The 19935-nt window shown below is 45.3% G+C and overlaps 1 protein-coding gene across 2 annotated transcripts in view; it reads right to left on the bottom strand.

Moving 5' to 3' along the window:
- The window catches only part of TXNRD1 (thioredoxin reductase 1), a 219407-nt gene that overhangs the window by 19530 nt on the left and 179942 nt on the right, over positions 1 to 19935 (bottom strand). The window contains exon 4 of one of the 2 annotated variants that reach the window (XM_078675001.1): positions 7680 to 7792. In XM_078675001.1, the coding sequence (XP_078531127.1) occupies positions 7680 to 7792 (113 nt within the window). Of the gene's footprint in view, positions 1 to 687; positions 827 to 7679; positions 7793 to 19935 lie in introns of those variants that run through there. The other variant, XM_078675009.1, reaches the window with a different exon arrangement.

The raw sequence follows: 19935 nt of genomic DNA, 5'->3' as shown, positions 1-19935 counted from the left end.
CAGTCGGGGATGCTCATGGACTATGCACACTCTAATTGCCATACTAATGTGGAAGCAGTTTTGTCTCGCAGACTTATACTGATGCCTAGGTCAGTAGTAATAGACCCAGTGTTACAAATCGCGAACGGGGGCTACTGAGCACGTCTTAGCGACTGACAGCCTTAATAAAACTGAGTGCCAGGCCTCAGTATGCCCTCAGTAAGCAAACTGGACATGCGTCCATAAGGGACTTAAAAGACCAATGGTGCACAGGCGATGGTTTTGAGTGTGCCTCAGTATTCCACAGCTGTAACAGACATACATGTGTACAGCCTCCAAACAAAAACTCATATGCATTCTGCCCTAGTGCCACTTCGGTTACAACTTCAGACGAAAGAGTTTTACCAGCACTGGCACATAAGCAAACTATTCATTCACTTCAAACTACCACCAGTGACCCACTTTCTGAACTTCCTAAGCCTCTTTTTTACTGTCTTTACAACTGTTTTGGAAATGAAAAGTTCCCTCTGGGCATATCTTTAATAACTGTCAAACTGTCACCAAGTGGCAAACTTGTCTATAAGGAACTCAGAAGATCTTTGACTCTGAAAGGCCAGAAAGGAACATTTCAGGAAAGGGAGGGTCAAAGCGGATCAAGAAGAAATATACAAATAGGTAATAACATCACTATAGATTCAATTCACTAACCTGGCGGCCATTGTGGAATGGTAAGAGCAAACGACTCCTCAGCAACATCCCGACGTGAGACTGACTCGTCCACAGCCCTACCAGCCTTCAAGAGGTTGGACCTTCTACAAGCATTTGTCTATACTGTTCTTTCTGTTGCATCTTCAACACATTAGACACGTATACGTGGCAACACCTCTCTTTTACCAAGGAAATTAAGCAATCTTCCGGTTATCCTTCTGGCAACCCAACACCAATTAACATCTCCCGTGCACAGGCGAATGCCTTCGATGAAGCCGCGACAAGACAAGACAATACACTTCGCCCCAGGCTGCTGGCGGCTCATCCCATGGAATAAACAGGTTCTGAGAAAATCAAACCGTCTACTTAGGTTTAACTCCTTTAGCGCTAATAAGCCAAAAAGAGTCTTTATTCTTAACACTACAAAGAAGAGAAGACATCATCTAGACTCCAGAGTCTGTTGAGGGTGGATGAGTGATTGACTCAATCTCATAGGCGTTCTTTTGATCATCTTCGTCCTTAAGGTGTCAGCATATTCACACCGTAAATATGAAATTACAGCTGATCACTGCAAGAGTAGAAATGCAAGAAGCAAATTGTGACAGAAAACAAAGCATGTGTTTAAAACCTTTCATGCGGGAAAACGGAAGTGGCCCGAATTTCGAAAAGTATAGTTTATGTTAATCTGCCCCCTCGATAGGCTCCTGGGGTACCAGGACCATCTGAGTGGAAATGCCCTCAATGGACATACTGATCAAAACACCATCTAAAAAAATATAAAACATCGGTGCTCATGCGGTGTCCACGACAATGGAGTTCTACCATCGGTTTCATAATACATAACTGAAGGTATAACGCCCGAATACCCAGAGTACTTAGGCAAAGGACAAGCCAGCTTTCACCACTATGTCTCTGCTGGTTTTGCTCTCAGATAGTGTGAATAATGAATGCCGGAGCATGTCTGTGGTTGAGTTTTTTTTACTTTAATTAGGTATTTTTATGAGTTCAAAATGAGTACCACTGAAGGTAAAAAGTGAGTGTTTTTTCTGCTTCCACCGTTTCTACTTGTACTGTGATTCAGGGAATGAAAGGCTACCACCTTGCTCCTATAGAACTAAGGTGGGCCACCACATTTTTGGGACAGTTTTGAAGTGGTTCAGTTAAGAGGGATCAGAGTTAATGGCTTTCTAAAATTCCTATGATCTAAGAGACATAATGTTCTGGGTAACAGTAACCCTTAACTAGAGTATTGTAATTGGTAATGTACCAGGCTACTGTTGAAAATTAGTACGGTTTGGTGAACATTATCTGCGCCATCTTGCCTCTTCCCCTGATGCCACACTTTTGTCGTGCGCACCCGCCATTTTAAGATGCCCTGATCAGAACGAACCCTCTTGCATGCCGCTGGCCCCTGACATAGCCCTTCACCCTCACCAAGCCCGCACGCTGACCAACCCTCCCTGCTTGCACCTGCCTTGAATCATAAACCCCTCTTCAGCGCTGCTCTGCCCCAGGCCCTCATCCTGTTCCCAGCGCGACACCTCCCTTCTTCCCTTTCATGATCCCCGGCCCTTAGATGCAAACCCCCTTTTCCCCGTGTGCCCGTTTGTCTTCCTCGTTCCCAGGCCGACACCCAGCTCTGCCGATACTGTTCCTTGCCCCTCCCCGTACAATAGAAAGCTTCCCCCATCAAGGGATCCCCTGGTTGATCAAAGCCCCCACCCCATGAGATCCGATCAAACCCCGCATTCCATGAATTGACGGAATATCCAGCTGCGCGATACTCATCACCTGTTGTGACCAGGATGGGGACCTCTACTGTAAATATGTGTGGGAACGGGCCCGGAGGGGGGTTTCCGGGAATGTCTTTCCGTACATCAAAGCTTTATCATGAGTATGTAAACTGTAATAAAAACCGCAAACACTGTATATAAGGGGCCAGGCCTCAAACATAAGTTAGAGCACCTCAGAACGATACCTGCTGTCCGTTTTGCTGTGTTCTCCTCCGGAGAGAATAAAAACCTTGTTTCCTGCTTTCCAGTCTCCAGCGCCTGCCTCTTCATTTATTAAATAATTCGAGGGTCACAGAGGCAATACCACCGGGCAAATATCGATTGTCCCCGACCCAAACCTCTAAATTAACACTATCATGTCCAAATGATTGCCTAAACCAAATATTGTGTCCTAAATATCGTTTACAAAAATATCGTCCCATTGGAGTTCAGAATGGAAAATTGACACCCAATAGGGTGATATTTTAGGTAAAAGATATTTCTGTTAGACAATATTTCTGCTAATGGTATTCTGGCATACAACCTCATTGCTATTAGCTTTGGCCAATTTATACATTATTAAAAATCCAGTGTTAGAATTGTCATTTCTCAGCCTCCTGCACATCTCTTTATAAACTATGTATGAGTCATCTCCTCGTGTAATTTAAAATCACAGCTGTACGCATTAGTTACAAAGGCTAGTCCTACAAGCGTGCTTGAAAATTAGCCGGCGAAGCAGCGAAAGATGTCAGTTGAGGTTAAGGAAATCTCATAATAGAGTAGTGTTCCTTGCGGAAGAGATGCTCTTACTGCTGCCAGCAGTAAACCCCTGCTGGTCACCATTTAAAGGCTACACTGCCAATATACTTGTAATGATTTCATAGTTGGGTCAATTGGACAGTCTCTTTCTTTTGAGGGTTCGAGGATTGTGTAAGACACAACCTGAACCATAATTATGTAGGACCGCTGAAAAGATGCGCTTCAGAGAAGCAAAGATAAGGAATGGTTGGCAATGGTTTCCAAAAGAAAACGTGATTTTTAGATGAAGGGAGGGATGGCTTTGCAGTATGCTGCATCAGAATCACCTGGTCATCTATGTAAATGAATAGTTAGCAGTGCTGCCGGAATGGATAGCTTGTAACATCAACTTAACAAAAACTTCCACATCATCTCTTCTTCCCTAGGCTGTATCACTTTCCCATCTGATCCAAAACACAAGAAAATGACGCTGAGCTTGACTACTCCAGCTATGCCTAATACAAGCTGTTTGTAGAATGAGAGCAATTCTTTCATTAGTTTCCTTACTCGGCCAATGAGAATGCTTATATCAACATTATAATGGCTAATAAATCATACTAAATTATTGTCATTGCAGGGCATCTAATTACCATTTCATAAAGGACTAGACGTTAATTAACAGTTTGAAGAGATTAGTCACAAAAGTGAAAGCTGCTCACCTGGTGTGTGCCACAAGTTACACGTGCTTTCAAGAGACAGGTGCTTAGCGTGTTTTAGAAGCAGTTACGACACGTGCCCCAAAACTAGTCTGTCTCTTATTGAATTATTGGCGAAGTATCCAACTTCACTTGGCCAATTCTTAGTTTGTATAAAACAACATAGGTGCCAGGATCCACGTCAGGAGGTCACTGTAGCTTGCTCCACCCATTGCCACTGCTAGCACTGCCAGTGACAGAACCAACACAACTACTAACTGTCACACTGCTACAAGTGTGACAATTCAGACAATTTGAGGCCATCAAAGCTATAAGAATGGCTGAATGACTTGGGGGGTTGGTATTAGTTGTTTATAATAATGTATACTGAATTGTTGTTCTGCTCATCTCTTAATTACGGAAACAGCGCCACCATATGGCAGCTGTCATGAGTGCAGGTGTTGACAATTAAGTGCCGATGCTGAGCACCGAAGGCCACAGGATCAAATTAAGCACTGTACTTGGCTGAATCTTCCAACCTCAAGGCAGAAGTCCAGATTTCCTAGGTAGTACCCCAAAAATGAGGTTGGCCGGATGCCCTTTGCCACCCCTCCTACTAATCTGCATCCCCCGGATCCCCCTTTCCATTCGCAAAGGCCTGAGCTGAGTGTAAGGTCAGCCAGAGGCCGAAACTGAGACCCACTATGGCCAATCAGGATGTTAACCCCTTTATTTACAGCAAAATGCAGACTCCATGCCCTACCCATAAGAAGTTACTTGCAAACACCATTTCATATACAATACATACGCATGTAGGCACACAGACACACTCATGCATTTGGAAAGGTGTTTTATATCAAGCTCATTATTACAGTTTGCAGTTTTGTAGCTCTTTAAATAAATGATATTACTTGAAGTATACCAGCTTTCAGTACTAGTTAGATAGCTCAAGTGGAGACAGCCTTTGCTGCAGAGCACGGTGTGTGATCTGTAGGTACTAGGTTTGACCATTAAGTTGGGCACTGAAGGCCTAATGTCAAATGCTAACAAGCAATTCAGTTTGTGCTGTGTGCTTTCAAAATGACTATTATTAGCCTAGTTATTTACCTAATCCAGGGGTGTAGGAAGTGTGGGGGACGCGGGGTATTTATTCCACCAGGATTTTGGAGTGAGAGGACACAGGGGACAAGGGTGAAGGGGACAAAAATAATCAGCCCCCAGCCCTACTCTGCTTGCTGCCTCGAAGCTGAGCTTCACACTAACAAAAAGAACAGTAAAAGTGCTGCTCGCTCAATGCCTGCAGACCTCCTCTGCCAGGTAAGAGATTATTGTTGGAGTGTATCCATGCACACTATGGCAATCACAGCCAGAGGTGGGGTTGCCTCTGTAAGTTAACCCACTCCCTGAAACACCACAAGTTTGAATGTTGTGTGTTAGGATCTGCAGGGCTTCTGTCTTGATGCTTTACCATTTTGTTAACTTTCGTCAGCTGTTTTTTTCATGTTCGTACATTTACTGTTCAGAGATTTCATTTGCTGATTTTGCAATCCATGATGGGTCGTCTGATGGTGGCTGCATTTCACGTCAGACTGAGCACAGCCAGTCTTGACAAGTGCTAGCATACTGTGTTGTGCTAATCGTTTGTATGCGTCTGTGTGGACCAGCTTGTAGGTTTTACTAACACCCTGCGGAGCAGTTGACCAGGAACAGAGCCAATGGAATAATGTGATTCTGCGGCTGCTGCTTTTTCTGCACGATTATGGATTTTATGCATTTCTCACATAATCCATCATCTGCTCCAGAACCTACAGAACTAGACAAAAAAAATTCTAGCTCAAAAAAGTTACTAAAAGTGCAGCAACACGAATTGCCAAGCAGTGGAAAGCCCTTCGAGGAGGTTGACAGCTCATATTTCAGTTGCTTGTTTATGTATTTGTAAAGTGGTACACTAATGAGGTGAAACCTTTGCTCAGACAGTGTGGAAGTTTGTAAAAAAAATAAAAAACAATGATATTCAATACCTTCACAAAAGGAGCTGCATTATATTGCATAATTTGCTTTCTACTGCTGCATCATTTAGTCAAAGCTGCCACATAATTGGTCCCCTTGTCCACCACCCCCACCCACACAATCCCAGTGGCCGTGGTCGTGGGCAATAGCTGCATGGACAGTTCCCAGAGCTGTCCGTGCCCCTCCCAGAAGTTTAGTGTCTCCTACTCCCTGCCCTAGACTAGACGTGCATTCGTTCCGCCCTGTCCACTTGCGCACTGAGCATCACTTGCTCACATATGTCTCCAGGAAAGGTGCGGAGTAAATATACAAATGAAGGAGACACGTCCCCAGACGACTCTGTAATCACGGTGTTCGATAACAATCAGTAAACTGCTCGTCAATTGCATTTGGGTAATTATTCTGGCTGGACGGGCGTGTGATAGATGTCAGTACTGAACACAACCACAGCCTGAAGCTGCAACACAACTCACAGGAAACACTCGAGGGAGGACTCACAAGTCAACAAACCTGACTTTGTGAATCAAGAGCCCTTGCAGAGTCCAGTTTCCAAGCAACATTTCGAAAAGTGCCAACGACAGTTTGGTAATGGGAACGGCGGGTCCAATATTACGTCACAGTTTAGAATGTTTATATTCAAATTGGGAGGCAGTTTGAATGGAGGAACTGTGGGAGTAGGCTGTACTGCTCCGGGGCTACAATAAAGGACTTACCACAGAATCGCTTTCAAGTCCTTCTTTACAGTAAGGACCCATAAAGCCATGGCCACCTGAAACGCTTCTTATTGATGACATTACAGCTTGCGCCACATGCTGTAAAATCGGAGCAGTGAGAGAATCAGCCACGTCATCACTTGGCATCAGGTGGTCATGTATTAGGGATTCCTACAGGGTTCATGACGACATTACAGTCTATTCATATAAGAAGGGCTACCATTTTCCAAAGAGATGAGTGAAAAGTTACAACTAGGATCATAAGTGTAAAAGGTGAATATTTTGACTGGCAAAGTACCCTCACTCATTACTCAGCAATGCTAATTACAAATTACAATAGAATATTTACATTACTTTCTACTTGTTTTTTATTAACCTCTGAAGGATTACATGTTGAAGTGGCCTTTCCCCATACTCAGACGCTCAACTTGGAACTAACTATAACTTGCTAGAGAATCAGAAGGCTGTCAAATCTATCATATGGTGGTGCCCATAAGTGGTCACAGTTTGTGGCTAGTCTATTCCTTTCATGCCACAGATTGTTTTGGCTTCTTCTGACTGAGAAGTTCACCAAGTTCTTCACCTTGAAGACAGTAAAGACCAGCCAGAAACAATTCTATTCCTATATTCATCAGTAAGAAAGCACAGCCTGACTTGCCTCATGGTTCTTAAGGGGAGTTAAGCTCAGGTAGACAGGGCGCTCAATACACAAACTTAAACGTAGCTTATTGTCACAGGTTTTACTCTCAAAAGGGACAATTCAGTTTTTCATCTATGTGATAAAAATATCATTAAAAAGCCAAGATGCAATTGTGATAGGCGTGATATGGATGGTCGAATACAGCCCCGATTCTCATTGAAAAAACACAAGAATATAAAAACCAGGATTCAATTAATGAAATCAACAGTGCACAACATTTCACATCCCAAAGGTATGACGTTAAGTAATAATATTCTCTTTTTTGTAGTCTTAATGTAGCGTGCTATGCTTGGAATCTTAAAGAAATATAGACCATCTGCAGGATGAATTCTCAAAAGCATGAATTCAGAGAAGTTTGGCTTACCTTGACGATGGTTTCAAAGCTTCCGATAAATTTCTGGTTCACAAACACGAAGGGTGCTATAGTCACAGCCATGGTTAGTTCATTCAGTACGTCTTGGAGTTTCCGGCCATTCTCTGTGAAATGCAGGTGAACATGATAAGTCTCTCTTTAATACAAATCCACCAGCGCGTCACAGAGAGGTGCGCCCTGTTTCATCATTCAGCGTGATCACTCCTTTCACTTCCGTATGGCCTACATACTGTACACACCCCCTGCCTGGGGCAACCCCAGCAATTACTCAACGCAGTTTTGTCGACATAGGAGTGACTAGGCACTTTTTACCTTTGTCTACAGGAAGTTTAGTTACAGCCGACCAACAGGAAAATTACAACAAATAAGAACCTGTGGGATAGCATTCATATTTCAGCATATGTTGACAACAAAACTAATAGCTGACCTGAATGAAAGAAACCAGCTCACCAATCACAGTTTTGCTTACACCTGTCCCCTGGCCCATTTCTTGAACCACATTGGATCTAATGAATCGACCAATCGTAAAATATCCTTCACCTCTCTTTAATGGGAAAAGTTACATTGAATTCTCACCCAAATCCAAAGAGGAATAGAAGGCTGTAATTGGGTCTCTTCAAGAGGTGAAGCGTGCAGATACTCTGGGTCAGAGCACTGAACTTATTTTGCATTTTTTTCCAAAGCAAATTGTATTAATCATTGGTAATGTTAACTTTAGATGTTATTACAAATAATTTAAAAAGTCCTAATCATAACGCTTCAAAAATAAAAAGAAAGGAAGACAAACACGCATAATAGAGTACAATACATTTTGTATCACTTACCCCATTAGTTTGAGAATAATACACACAGAATATGAATGGGGAAAGACAATCAGTAGACACCCATAAGGATGAGCTTAAAGATGGACCACAAATCAATGCATTAAAAAAGAGCTACATATCGCTATCAGAGATCATATCATCTTGCACAAAGAGGGAGCCTTTTCATTGAATGAAACACTCTTTCGAATCCTCCAATTAATTTAGTTTTTGCTGCTATCAGGGTCCTGGAAAAGGAAGCATGTTGTTTTGCAGAAGTTTGAGAAAACAATAAATGATCATGTTTTTCAGTAGTGCCAAATAACTATATCAAACATGGCTGGGTATATTTACTTTGATTAATTCGCCAACAGAAAGGTAACTAAGCAAAAAAAAAAAAAGAATATTTACATTCACAAACGTGTGAACAGTTAGAAGTTTTGCTTATTACATTTATTTAAAAATAAGACATAATACAAATGGAAGGCACTCTGAGACATAGCGAGGTGTGTTTAGGAGTGTCCTCAGTAAGTTAATGATTCTTTTATGGTGCTCTGTATAGTGGTCATCAAACTGCCTTGCAGTCACTGCGGAGCACCTTCTCATACAAAGGTTATACATTGGGTTAGTGCAATGTGATCGTTCGATTGTATGTATGATAGTGGAGGTTGGAGGTTGAAATATATACAGCTCACAGCCCAGGAGCGGATTGTCCCATCATGGATGTTGGGGGAGAATCTGGGTATGGGAGTATGGTGACTGTAGTGTTCTGCTGGACACGTTCTAGTGTTCCAAGAATGTGCTGTACATAAACCCTACATCCACCCATCACAGGCGTCACTGGTCAGGTGACCCTGCTAATAAAAGGGTCTGTGCGCATCTGTCCTGGGCCAGTTCCTGTTACTGTAATGCTGTATGCTGTGTCTGTGTCATGATTATATCTGCATGTGGAACTAGACTCAAGACACTTCAGTGACTAGTTCATGGGAGTGGAAGGGGGGGCTGTACTCTATTGGTTGTAAGTAGCTAGTGTCGACACGAGATTCGAGCAATGACCATCATTCTCCCAATATATAGATTCAATAACATTTAAACCCTCTATCCATATACAGAGGCTTTTAGGAGAGTGGTGACTGCAAAAAAAACATATCAAGCAAAAAACATATGAGGTTTTAGGCTGCTCATTATCAGCAACTTTGCTTCAGCCTGGTCCATCCTCTGGTGTTTCCTCTGTACTCTGCAGGCTTGTGGTTCATTGGTCCATGCCTGCTGCCAATCAACCTCCTTTTTTCCAGACCAGATGGGAAACACTTGATTTTCTCCTCTCACTTCTGGCTTGGTCCTTTCCCATGCATCTCAGAGTTGCAGAAGGCAAAGTACACTTAGAGAAAGAGGAAGCTTAATCTGGCAGAATGAAGTCTGCCATAGTCAGCACTGAGTGAAATAGGCACATGAAGTTATTTTGCAAGTCTAAAACTACACTGCAGGCTGCAATGGCAGGCTTGAGACATATTTTAGGGAGTTACTTTTGTGGATGCCACAATGAAAGCTGCAGTCCACTAGTAGCAGTTAATCTACAGATCCTTTGTAAGTGTAGTACCATATATCAAGGACTTATAGGTGCATTTAATGTGCCAATCAGGTGGATGCCCATTATACCATGTTTAAAGAAAAGAGAGCATGGACATTAGCACTGGCTGGCAGGGGTAACGTGCACAGAGTCATAATGCCAATAAAAACAAGTACAGCAACAGAAGAAAAACATCTGGGGCAATACCACGCAAAGAATGGTCATTTATAACAGCAACAGAGAAATAAGATGTGGAAGTGTCAGAGAAAGAGCTTCCATGATACTCCATGGCTAATCTCAATTTTTGTCACTATACTCAAGAGAAGCAAGCAGAACATTCAGTCGTTCCTTGGTAAGAACCAAAGGGAGGGGAACAAAGTAAAGTCTCAAGAAGCTGTAACTACATTCCACATACATCAACCCAGGGCTTAATTTGTAAAATATTAAGTGCCAGAGCTTTGATCAGGAGGCCACTGCAGCTTGCACCACCCAACGCCCCAGTCATCGCTGCCAAAACAACTACTAACCATCTCTCTCACCTGCAAGTGCGACAGTTCAGATTATTCCAGGTCCCCGAAGCTAAAGGAATGGCTGGGGAGGGAGGTATTAGTAATTTTGTAATGTATATTGTTTTCCTAAACAACTGATATACTTCTAATCTCTAAATTACATGAGCAGCGCCACCTTATGGCAGACTACCCTAAGTGTAGTGTTGATAATTAGGTGCCGGTGCCGAGCACCGGAAACCAATTAAGTGCCGGTGCTCAGCACCAGAAAGCTCCGGCTCAAATTAAGCACTACATCAATCCTGCCCCAACTCTCTGTGTTTTGATCAGGGGTGTAACACATGCCCCTGCAGCCCGTGCAGGACAGGGCCCAACCCTCCAGGGGGCCCCCAATGCTTCAACAAGACCCCATTCAGCCCAGGGTCAATGAATGTATGTGAGATATGGGAAACTTAAAGGGCACTCATCACATTCTGCAGGGTGTGGGCTCATCATCTTGCTTTAAACTACGGGTTTTGACCACGCAAACACAACACCAAAGGAGTCCCACAAAACATCAGCCCATTGTGTGCCCCTCACTAAATTAGACTCACTCTAGAGGCTTTGCATTTCTTCAACTAATCCAATTTTACTAAGAATCAACAGGTTCCAACTCTTGGATTTAAAGGTGCACCTCCAAAATGCCATAACTCTATAACTGCATCACTGTATTAACCTACTATTTAGCAACATATAATGAATGGGTGTATTCTACAGTCAAAAAGAATGCTGAAAAGTAGTGTGATATAAATAGGGTCACTACTTCTTTTATTGCAGCAAGACTATGCAGAATAAAATGGCCCTTGGGTTCTCCAGCCTTCACCTACTACAGGAATAGTAATCACCTTCCGGAAGTGGTTAGTGAGAGTAGAAAAGTTGCACGTACACCTCAATCTGACTTTCTTCTATACTAGCTATCTCCTTAGGCATCCTAGTGATGCTGAATGAAGTAAACAGCACTTCCCCATCCCTCAAACTCCTCTCTCAGTTAACCAGCATCAGCTATTGTCTTACAGGGAGTGCATATGCATTGTAGAGAATGAGATGACCAGGTGACTCAGCTTGGACCATAAAGGCTGCAACAAAATGGTAGATTTAACCATTGTAGAAAGGAAAGGTGTGCGTAACAGCGCCCTGTCCTAGGTATCAAAGCAAAAGACTGAATATGCTGAAGTCTTTTCCCTCTGGATTGCGGGATTGAGGGTTTTCTGCTGGAACATGGGACAGAAAAGGAGATAGCATGCCACGCTGAGGGTAGTCCCTCCCCCTGCACCCCCTTCCAGAGTTCCGCACCCTCCCACCTGGAGAAGTACCCCTCGAAGTCAAACCAGTAGGGACCTTGAATACAAGTGCCCCTCCCTCCAGGTCAGGCAACCCCTGAACCTGGCACCCCAGCCCAGGATCTAAACCTTGCGACTGGCCAGACCCCCGAAACTCTGGAGCTCCGATTACAGATGCTCCGGGTCCTCCTGACACAAGGGGATCCCTTTCTCTGGAAGGCACATCAGGACAGCCTAGGCTCCCAACCTGGGGTTCCCTTCTGAAACTCTCCAGGCCCTGAGACTGTAGTTAGGGCACCTCGGGACACCTCCCAGTCTCACTCCTCAAAGTAGACTGGATGTGAGGCCCTACAACGCTCTCACGATCCTGGGACCTAGCTGGGCTATTCCTCACCTCTCCCGCCTCGCTGGGTCGGAAGATCCCTGTACCACTCCCTTCTGGATCACTCCCCATTGCCCTCTTAGACTCTCTGGCACTTACCCAAAGGTCTGCCTCCCGTGCAAGTTCCCTGGGGTCTGAGAACCCACACTGTAACAGGTGGTGACGCAACCTTGGGAAACAACTCCTCAGCATGTGCTCCTTGATAACTACATGGCGCAGCCCTTCCCAATCCTCCACTGTGCTACTCACCACCCAATCCTCCAATGCAGTCCAACACTCCTCCGCAAACTCCCCCCAGGACTGGTGGGACAGTTTTCCCCTCCCCTCAACTCCAACCCGTCCCCTTCTTCCTGGGAATCAGGCACCGTCTCCCGGGCCCTGGGAGTGGGACTCCCTGCACTGGAACCACTCTTGCTGCCACCACTGGATCCCACCCTCACTGGTGAATCCAGACTCCTAAAACCACTCTCAGGGGACAACCTACTCACCTGAGCTAGTCTCTCCCTGGCAAAGGCCCTCTCCGCCTCCGCCATCCTCTACTGCGCAAGGACCTTCTCATTCTCTAGCCTCTTCTCTTTCACCCTCAGCTGCGCTAACTCCTTGGCATGCTCCAACCTGAGCTTCTCCAGCGCCAGCTGATGTTCCCTTTCTTCCCTCCTATCTACCCACTCTTCTGGGGACAAGGAAAGGGATGGGGCAGTGCCCCCGGGACTGGACCCAGTGCGAGACTCCCTATCTATGGTGTCCTCATTAGCTACTGGCGTCTCCACCCTATCAATTTCTTCCTCCTGCTCAGATTCACCACCCTCCAGGGTTATGGACTGAGAGCCCTTCCTCTGGTCTCTACCAAATCCACCCTTTAAATATGCGAAGGGGTAATCAGAAAGGTCCCCACAGGGCTCTAAGGGGTCCCCCCTCTTGAGGGCCTCTTAGAGAAACAGCTTCCTGTGAATGTTGCCTACTTGGGGTATCCCTCTCTCTCGGCAGAAATACATCACTTCATGCTCGGTGTGCTCCATGAGGAAATCCTCATCGTAGACCAACCCCATCCTGGCAAGGTACACCCGGGACACACCACCCACAGTGCAACAGGGGGACACAATTCAAAACAACACTTTTAGGAGGAAACCATAATCAGAAAGAACACAATAATCCCCAAGAAAAACTGTGATTACTCTTCAAAGCTCAATTTGCAGTGCGACCTGTTGTCGCTGTGGTACTGCGCAAACACAAGTCCTATCCTACCGCTGCCTCCAATGTTAGAAATGGGGTAGCCAATTCTACGGGGGTAGCATGGTGCAGAGCGGGCAGGCCAAACTCCTGGGACATGTGTGAAGCATCCACGCAGTACGCACAGACGACACACCAGACACACCACAAAAAGAGACACAACACCAGTTCAGATGGAAAAGAATAATGTTTGTATTGTCCCAAATACGCAAAAGTAAACATAGTAATCACTATTCTGCACCAACCTGCGCCAGGGCAATATTTACAAGGGGATTATTTACAGGGTAACTGAAAAGAAGAAAAAGGTAAGTCCATTAGTTCCAATGCTGAAACAGAAAAACATAAAGCATTCTCAGTTAGCATGAACTCATTAGGACAGTAACACTGTGCGCGTAAACATGGCCTAAACACCTTGGGCATAACCTCATGCAGGTAAGTACACCATAGGCCTAGAACATCAGGATGCGTACTCAAGGGGCCATTGGCATCAACATTAGGCACAATAGAATAGGCAGGACTCAGGGACTAAAGACCTTTTTAGGATCGGAGTATTAGGCATCACAGGAGCATAGGTCTCCTCATTAGCATAACCACATTTAACCGGGGGCCTACTGCATCAGCCTAAATCACAGTGGTCGGGAGACATAAACCATTATCATGAACATTGGTAATCAGTGTCTGCATCAAGCCCCACAAATCATGAGCATGAAGTATCCACGGATTAGGCAGGGGGTCAACACTTTTAAACACCACGGGCATCATGCATTCTAACAGGGGTCCTCTTTCATTAACATATACCCCTGGAACATCCCCGTAGTCCTAAGTAACCTTATACACAACCTCCGCCAACCTGCTATAAGGGTAACAGCATTGCACCATGACACGGGGGCAGGGAGGCCTTATCAGGGGGCAGAGACCCAACTTGGCTTCAAAACAACAAGCCCCCCAGGTGGCAGATTAGTCTCTCACCACAACTGTTGCCACTGCCCACTGTCCAGCGTGGCAGTGGTGCAAGATTCAGTTAGCGCAGTCCCGAGGGAGCCCTTAAAACAACCTGGGACGTTGTAGTCCCTCTTCTGGGCCCGAGGCTTAAAAATGCCTCAATCGCTGCAGCGACCCTCAACTGCGGCGTCGCTGTGTAGCCCCCGGGGCACTGTGGCCCTGTCCATGGTAGGGCCCTGGGGGGCTTCAAACCAAGTATGGCTCCAACAACAACACAGGGACATCGGAGCCCCCTCCCCTGGGGCTCGGGAGGCAGGAATGCCCCCTTTGGACCAGCTGCCCACCGTCAGGTGGGGCAGCTGTACGACGTATCACCCGGGCCTTCCTGGTGCCCCTCCCGGCACCCACGAAGCTCCCCAGAACCCCCACTCACCGGGCTCAAGGGGAGGAGAGGCTCTCTCTTCCGATGCAGGCTGGGCGGCTGGCGCGGGGCTCTCCCTTCCACCCGGGAGCCCCGCGCGTTACTTGCAGCACTCTCCCGAAGGGGGGGAACGCGGGGTCGGCTCCCGCTCTCCCCGGCTTCCTCCGGTCCTGTGGTTGTCGCGTGGGAAATCTTCCAGCTCCGTCTGGCACGGGGGGCACCGACCGACGGGGTGGGCACCCGCTCCGGTCCCGATTCACGAACGGGGCTCCCTCTTCACCATGGGAGCCCCGCAACACCTCCTGCTGGCTTCTTCCGGCTTCCTGACCGGGCAGCCAATTCGTGCACGGCTTTGGGGGGCACGGCGTCAGCCGCCAATCAGGACGCGCCCTCCAGTGGGCTCAACGGCAAGGCCCAATCCGCACGCGGCGGGCGAGGGCACGGCCGGTGATATGGCCGGCGCCCCAGCCGCGTGACACCGCCTTCCTTCGCTTCACCAGGCCCGGCACTGGCCTCCTCAATGCCGCCGCGGCCCTCTCCTAGCTCCGGGGGCCGCAGCGGGAAATGCAGGTCACAGTGTTCCTCAGGTTCCCGGCGCTGGCACGCAGAGACCCGGCCAGCGGCGGTGAGTCCCCATGCTAGCGCTTCTCCTTCTTCCTTGCCCGGGCTGCAGTGGTGACTCGAGGCAAAGAGGGGTAGGCTCCCTCTTACTCCAAGCAGCACCACATCGCGGGGTGGGCACCCACTAATGAAATATGTATGGAGCGGGGTAGGCACCCGCGAAAGGGCGCGATAACGCGGGGTAGGCTCCCGCAGTACTCCAGAGAGCAGAGCATCCTCTTACGGGGTAGGCACCCGCGTTCATCTAAATCAGTCGCTTCTAGCACTATAGCGCTTGGGGGCACAGCGCTTTACTTTAGGCTCCCCAGCAGCACTCGCAGATTCCCCGCACTTCAGAGGCCAGACACTCCTCTCTTCCCGGGATCCGGCTGAAGAGGTCCTGGGCAAAATGTAGCGCTCCAGGGTCAGGTAAATAGCGCCTCTCACCTCCTGGGGTGGGGGGGGTCCAGTCCAGTATAGCGCTTTCACAGCCCCAGCGCTGCAGACAGGCGGACAGTCCCAACAGCAAGCCTCAGGGGCCCCAGGGAAACGCTCCTCACCTCCTGGGGGGGGGGGGTCCAGTCCAGCCCCAATATAGCTCTCTCTTCTTCAGGCACTTTAAGGTGTAGCGCCCGCTTGGCGCCAGGTCCCACCAGCCTCAGGGACCTAGGGTGGCCCTCCTCCTCAGGGCCCAAGTGGCAGAGCAGCAGGCACTACTGGGCCAGGTCAGCAATCAGTCGGAACTCATCAAGACAGGCCGGTAGGCTTTAACCATCCTCCACTGTAGCGTGGCCCTCCTCCTGCACAGCAGCCTGTACTCCTGCAATGGGGCTTTCACTAGCCCTGGGGGGACAGCAGAGAGCGGTTCCAACACACAGGCCCAAGTGGCAGTACACCCTGGCAGCAGGTCCCCTCACGTTCATGTGCCTGCTCTGACTGAGCAAATGGTGGCACAGCCCCCGTATTTATATGCCCCTCACCCCACCTACCAGACAATGCCAGAAGCTTCTAGAAGCCTCTGGGGAACTGGTTCTAGTTGGCTCAGGGGGAAAAGTAGAGCACCCTGGGTGCCAGGCTTTCCCTCCAAATGCTGGGATGGCTGGGTACCAAACAACTAGACCGCTAACCTACTGCAGTCAGGTGGCACAACACACAGCCTTGGCATCCATTTTAAATGCAGCATGTTACCAGGGTACATTTCCGCAAAGGGGGTTAACAAGTGCGCACACCATTGCGTTACATTTTCACATTAAACAGGGCATCTCATACCACACATGGCCTATACAGTTTTCTACCATGGGGGACACATCCTAAAACAGGAGGGTGAAAAGCGAAAAAGTTCGGGAAAATGGTCCAAGTCCAACTGTAAGCTTATGTTCCTAGTTTCCTAAATGGAGACATGCACCTCTTCCACAGACAGTCTGCGTTTAACGTTAACCTGTAGAGGAGCAAGACCACATTTCTAGTGTGCAAGTTTTGATTGGCGAAATAAAGCATTTTCCTACTTAGTGCCTCTACCTTGTCATTATGGTTTAGAAAAATATACTTCTTTGCACAATGACTTCTTCAAACATTTTAAATTATTTGTTTAATTAGTTCTAGTAATTTTATCCAAATTACTCTACAAAAAGAGCAGTGCAATTGGAGGTAGACACAATAAATCCAAAGCAAGGGATAAGAAGTAGACCAGTTAGGCAGTAGATGTTTTTTGGGAGACAGCCCTGATGGACTTGGCCTCGGACTGAACATAGAAGCCAGAAGGCGCATCCACAACCTAGAGAATACGGTGACATCCAGAGGGTAGCTGTGCAAGGCCAAAGGAGTTGCCGGATCTCCATGGGCTGTGGCGCCCAATCAAATGGACCGGAGAGAGCTGGTTGAAGCTTGCTGGTAGCGGTGGCGATAATCGGCCGCTCTGAGCAGGGGGCCACTCGGAGGAAGTGGACCGGTTGCGGATGTATGCTACAGCGTAGTTGCCTTCTTGTCTGGCTGCAAGGCGAGCGCCACTCTGCTAGGATTTGCTTAGCAAACAGAGGTGATGAGTAGCCTGCAGGCCCTGAAACTACTGAGTAATGCCTGGTTTGAGAAAGTCTGATAGACAGGGCAAGGAGGACCAACACCGGCAATGCAAGTAGCCCAGTCGGGTTGCCAGTGGACTGTAGTTCTACGATAAGATGGCCGGGACCCTTTAGGACCTTGTACAACTTTAAAGACCAAAAAAGAGCAAATTACAGAAAAACAAACAAGACTGAGACCTCTTGGCTGTCCATATGAGACTGTAACATTGTTAGCAATACACGTATAAAACACAATGGAGGGTCACTTAAAGGGTTGATCATTTGTCGGTTTGGATGCTGGACTGGTGTTTAGTAGAAGGTAGTCAAAGGGACAGTGGTAGTGCTTCCCCGGAGCCACAATAGCAACTGCAAATTACTGGGTCGGCAGTTATGTGCATATTAAGTCCTGCTCTAGTGATATTTGGACAAAATATCGTTTTAGAAATATCGAGCTACAGAAATATTGAGTTCTAAATATCTTGACACATAAATATCGTGACAAGAATATCGATTTTTTTTTAGGTAAGTAATATTGTTTTCAAGAATAACTGTTGTTAATACCGTTTTCAATAATGCAGTTGTAAAAATTATAGTTTTCTAATTATCTTTATGTGTTTTAGTTCATATATTAATATCATATGTTAAATATTGTTTGTATAATTGTTAACAGTATTTTTTAAAATAGTTTGTGATTTTAGGCGATTTATCATTTTAATTTGACTGTTAAGAGAAATGTATAGTATTGTAGCGGGTTGTGAGGTTTGTATGGGTACAGGATGGGAAGTTAATTAAGTATAATGAATTAGAATACATTTGTAATTGATTATTAATTATTTAATTGATCATTAATTATGTAAATTGTATAATAATTATATTTTTTAAGTTATATTTTAGGTGCGGTCATTCAGTATGTGGGGGTATAGGGTTGGAAGTGAATTAAGTAAAAATTGACTGAAAATTAATAATGAATTTATTAATAGTTATTTAATTTACTGTTATTAATGTAAATTGTGTAATTATTATATTGTTGTCACATTTTAAGTGCGGGTCAATAGGTTTGTAGAGGTTTAGGGTGGGAAGTTTATTAAGTAGTAATTGATTATAAATAATAATTATTGTATTATTGGTTATGTAATTGGTTGTTAATTATGTAAATTGTGCAATGATTATATTTAAGTTGTGTGTTGTTGGGTTTGTAGGGGTGTAGGGTGAGAAGTTAGTTAAGTAATTATTAATTAATAATTAATTATTAATTTATTATAAATCAATTGATTGGTTAACAATTATGTGCATTGTTTAATAATTACATGTTTTACTTATGTATTAAGTGTGGGCTGTTGTGTTTGAAGGGGCATAGGGTAGAACGTTCTTTAAGTAATATTTAATTAACGATTAATTGTTCATTTTTTACTAATTATTTTATTGATTTCTAAATATGTTAATTGTGTTTACTTTTTTATTTTAGTTATATTTTAAATGTGGGCTACTAGGTTTGTGGCAGTACAGTGTAGAAACTTAATTACATAATAAATCAATAAAATCAATTTAAATTCAAAATGAATTATTAAAATTTTTAATAATTATTTACACTGTTATTTTTTTTAAAAATGTTTAGATATATAAATTTTATATTAAGAGTGTTATATTTCTGGTCACCTAATAGTGTTATTAAAATATGTTATGTGTTTGAAGTGCAGTAATTTCCCTACTGCTACACAGACTGGAGTGGGAATAGTAAATATTGCCCATCTGGAGTCCAAAACGTTCCCTACTGTTGCACAGACTGGAGTGAGAATAGTAAATTTAACGCCTCTGAAGTCCAATGCTTTCCCTACTGTTGCACAGACTGGAGTTGGAATAGTAAATGTAACCCCTCTGAAGCCCAACGTTTTCGCTACTGTTGCACAGATAGGGATGGTAATAGTAAATGTAACCCCTCTGAAGTCCATAGTTTTGCTTCTTGTTGCACAAACTGGAGTGGGAATTGTAAATTATTCCTCTCCGAAGTCCAACGCTTCTGCACAGACTGGAGTGGGAATAGTCAATTTAACTCCTCTGAAATACAACACTTTCCCTACTGTTGCAGACATTAACCCCTCTGAGATCCAGTTCTTTTCTTACTGTTGCACAGACTGGAGTAGGAGTAGTACATTTTACCCCACCAAAGTCTAACACTTTCCGTATTGCTGCACAGACTGGCATGGGAATAGTCAATTTAACCCATCTGAAATCCACTGCTTTGCTTACTGTTGTAAGGACTGGAGATGGAATAGGAAATGTTACCTCTCCGAAGTCCAACACTTTCCCTACTGTTGCACAGACTAGAGTGGGAATAGTGAATTTAAACCATCCAAAGTCCACAGTTTTTTCTACTGTTGCTGCGACTTGGCTTTATACCATATATAAATAATGAAAATCAA

The sequence above is a fragment of the Lissotriton helveticus genome, chromosome 1_1, assembly GCF_964261635.1.
Source record: "Lissotriton helveticus chromosome 1_1, aLisHel1.1, whole genome shotgun sequence".
In the NCBI taxonomy this organism is placed as follows: Eukaryota; Metazoa; Chordata; class Amphibia; order Caudata; family Salamandridae; genus Lissotriton; species Lissotriton helveticus.
The sequence above is the reverse complement of the archived record's forward strand: the minus strand, read 5'-3'. Positions and strand labels throughout refer to the sequence as shown.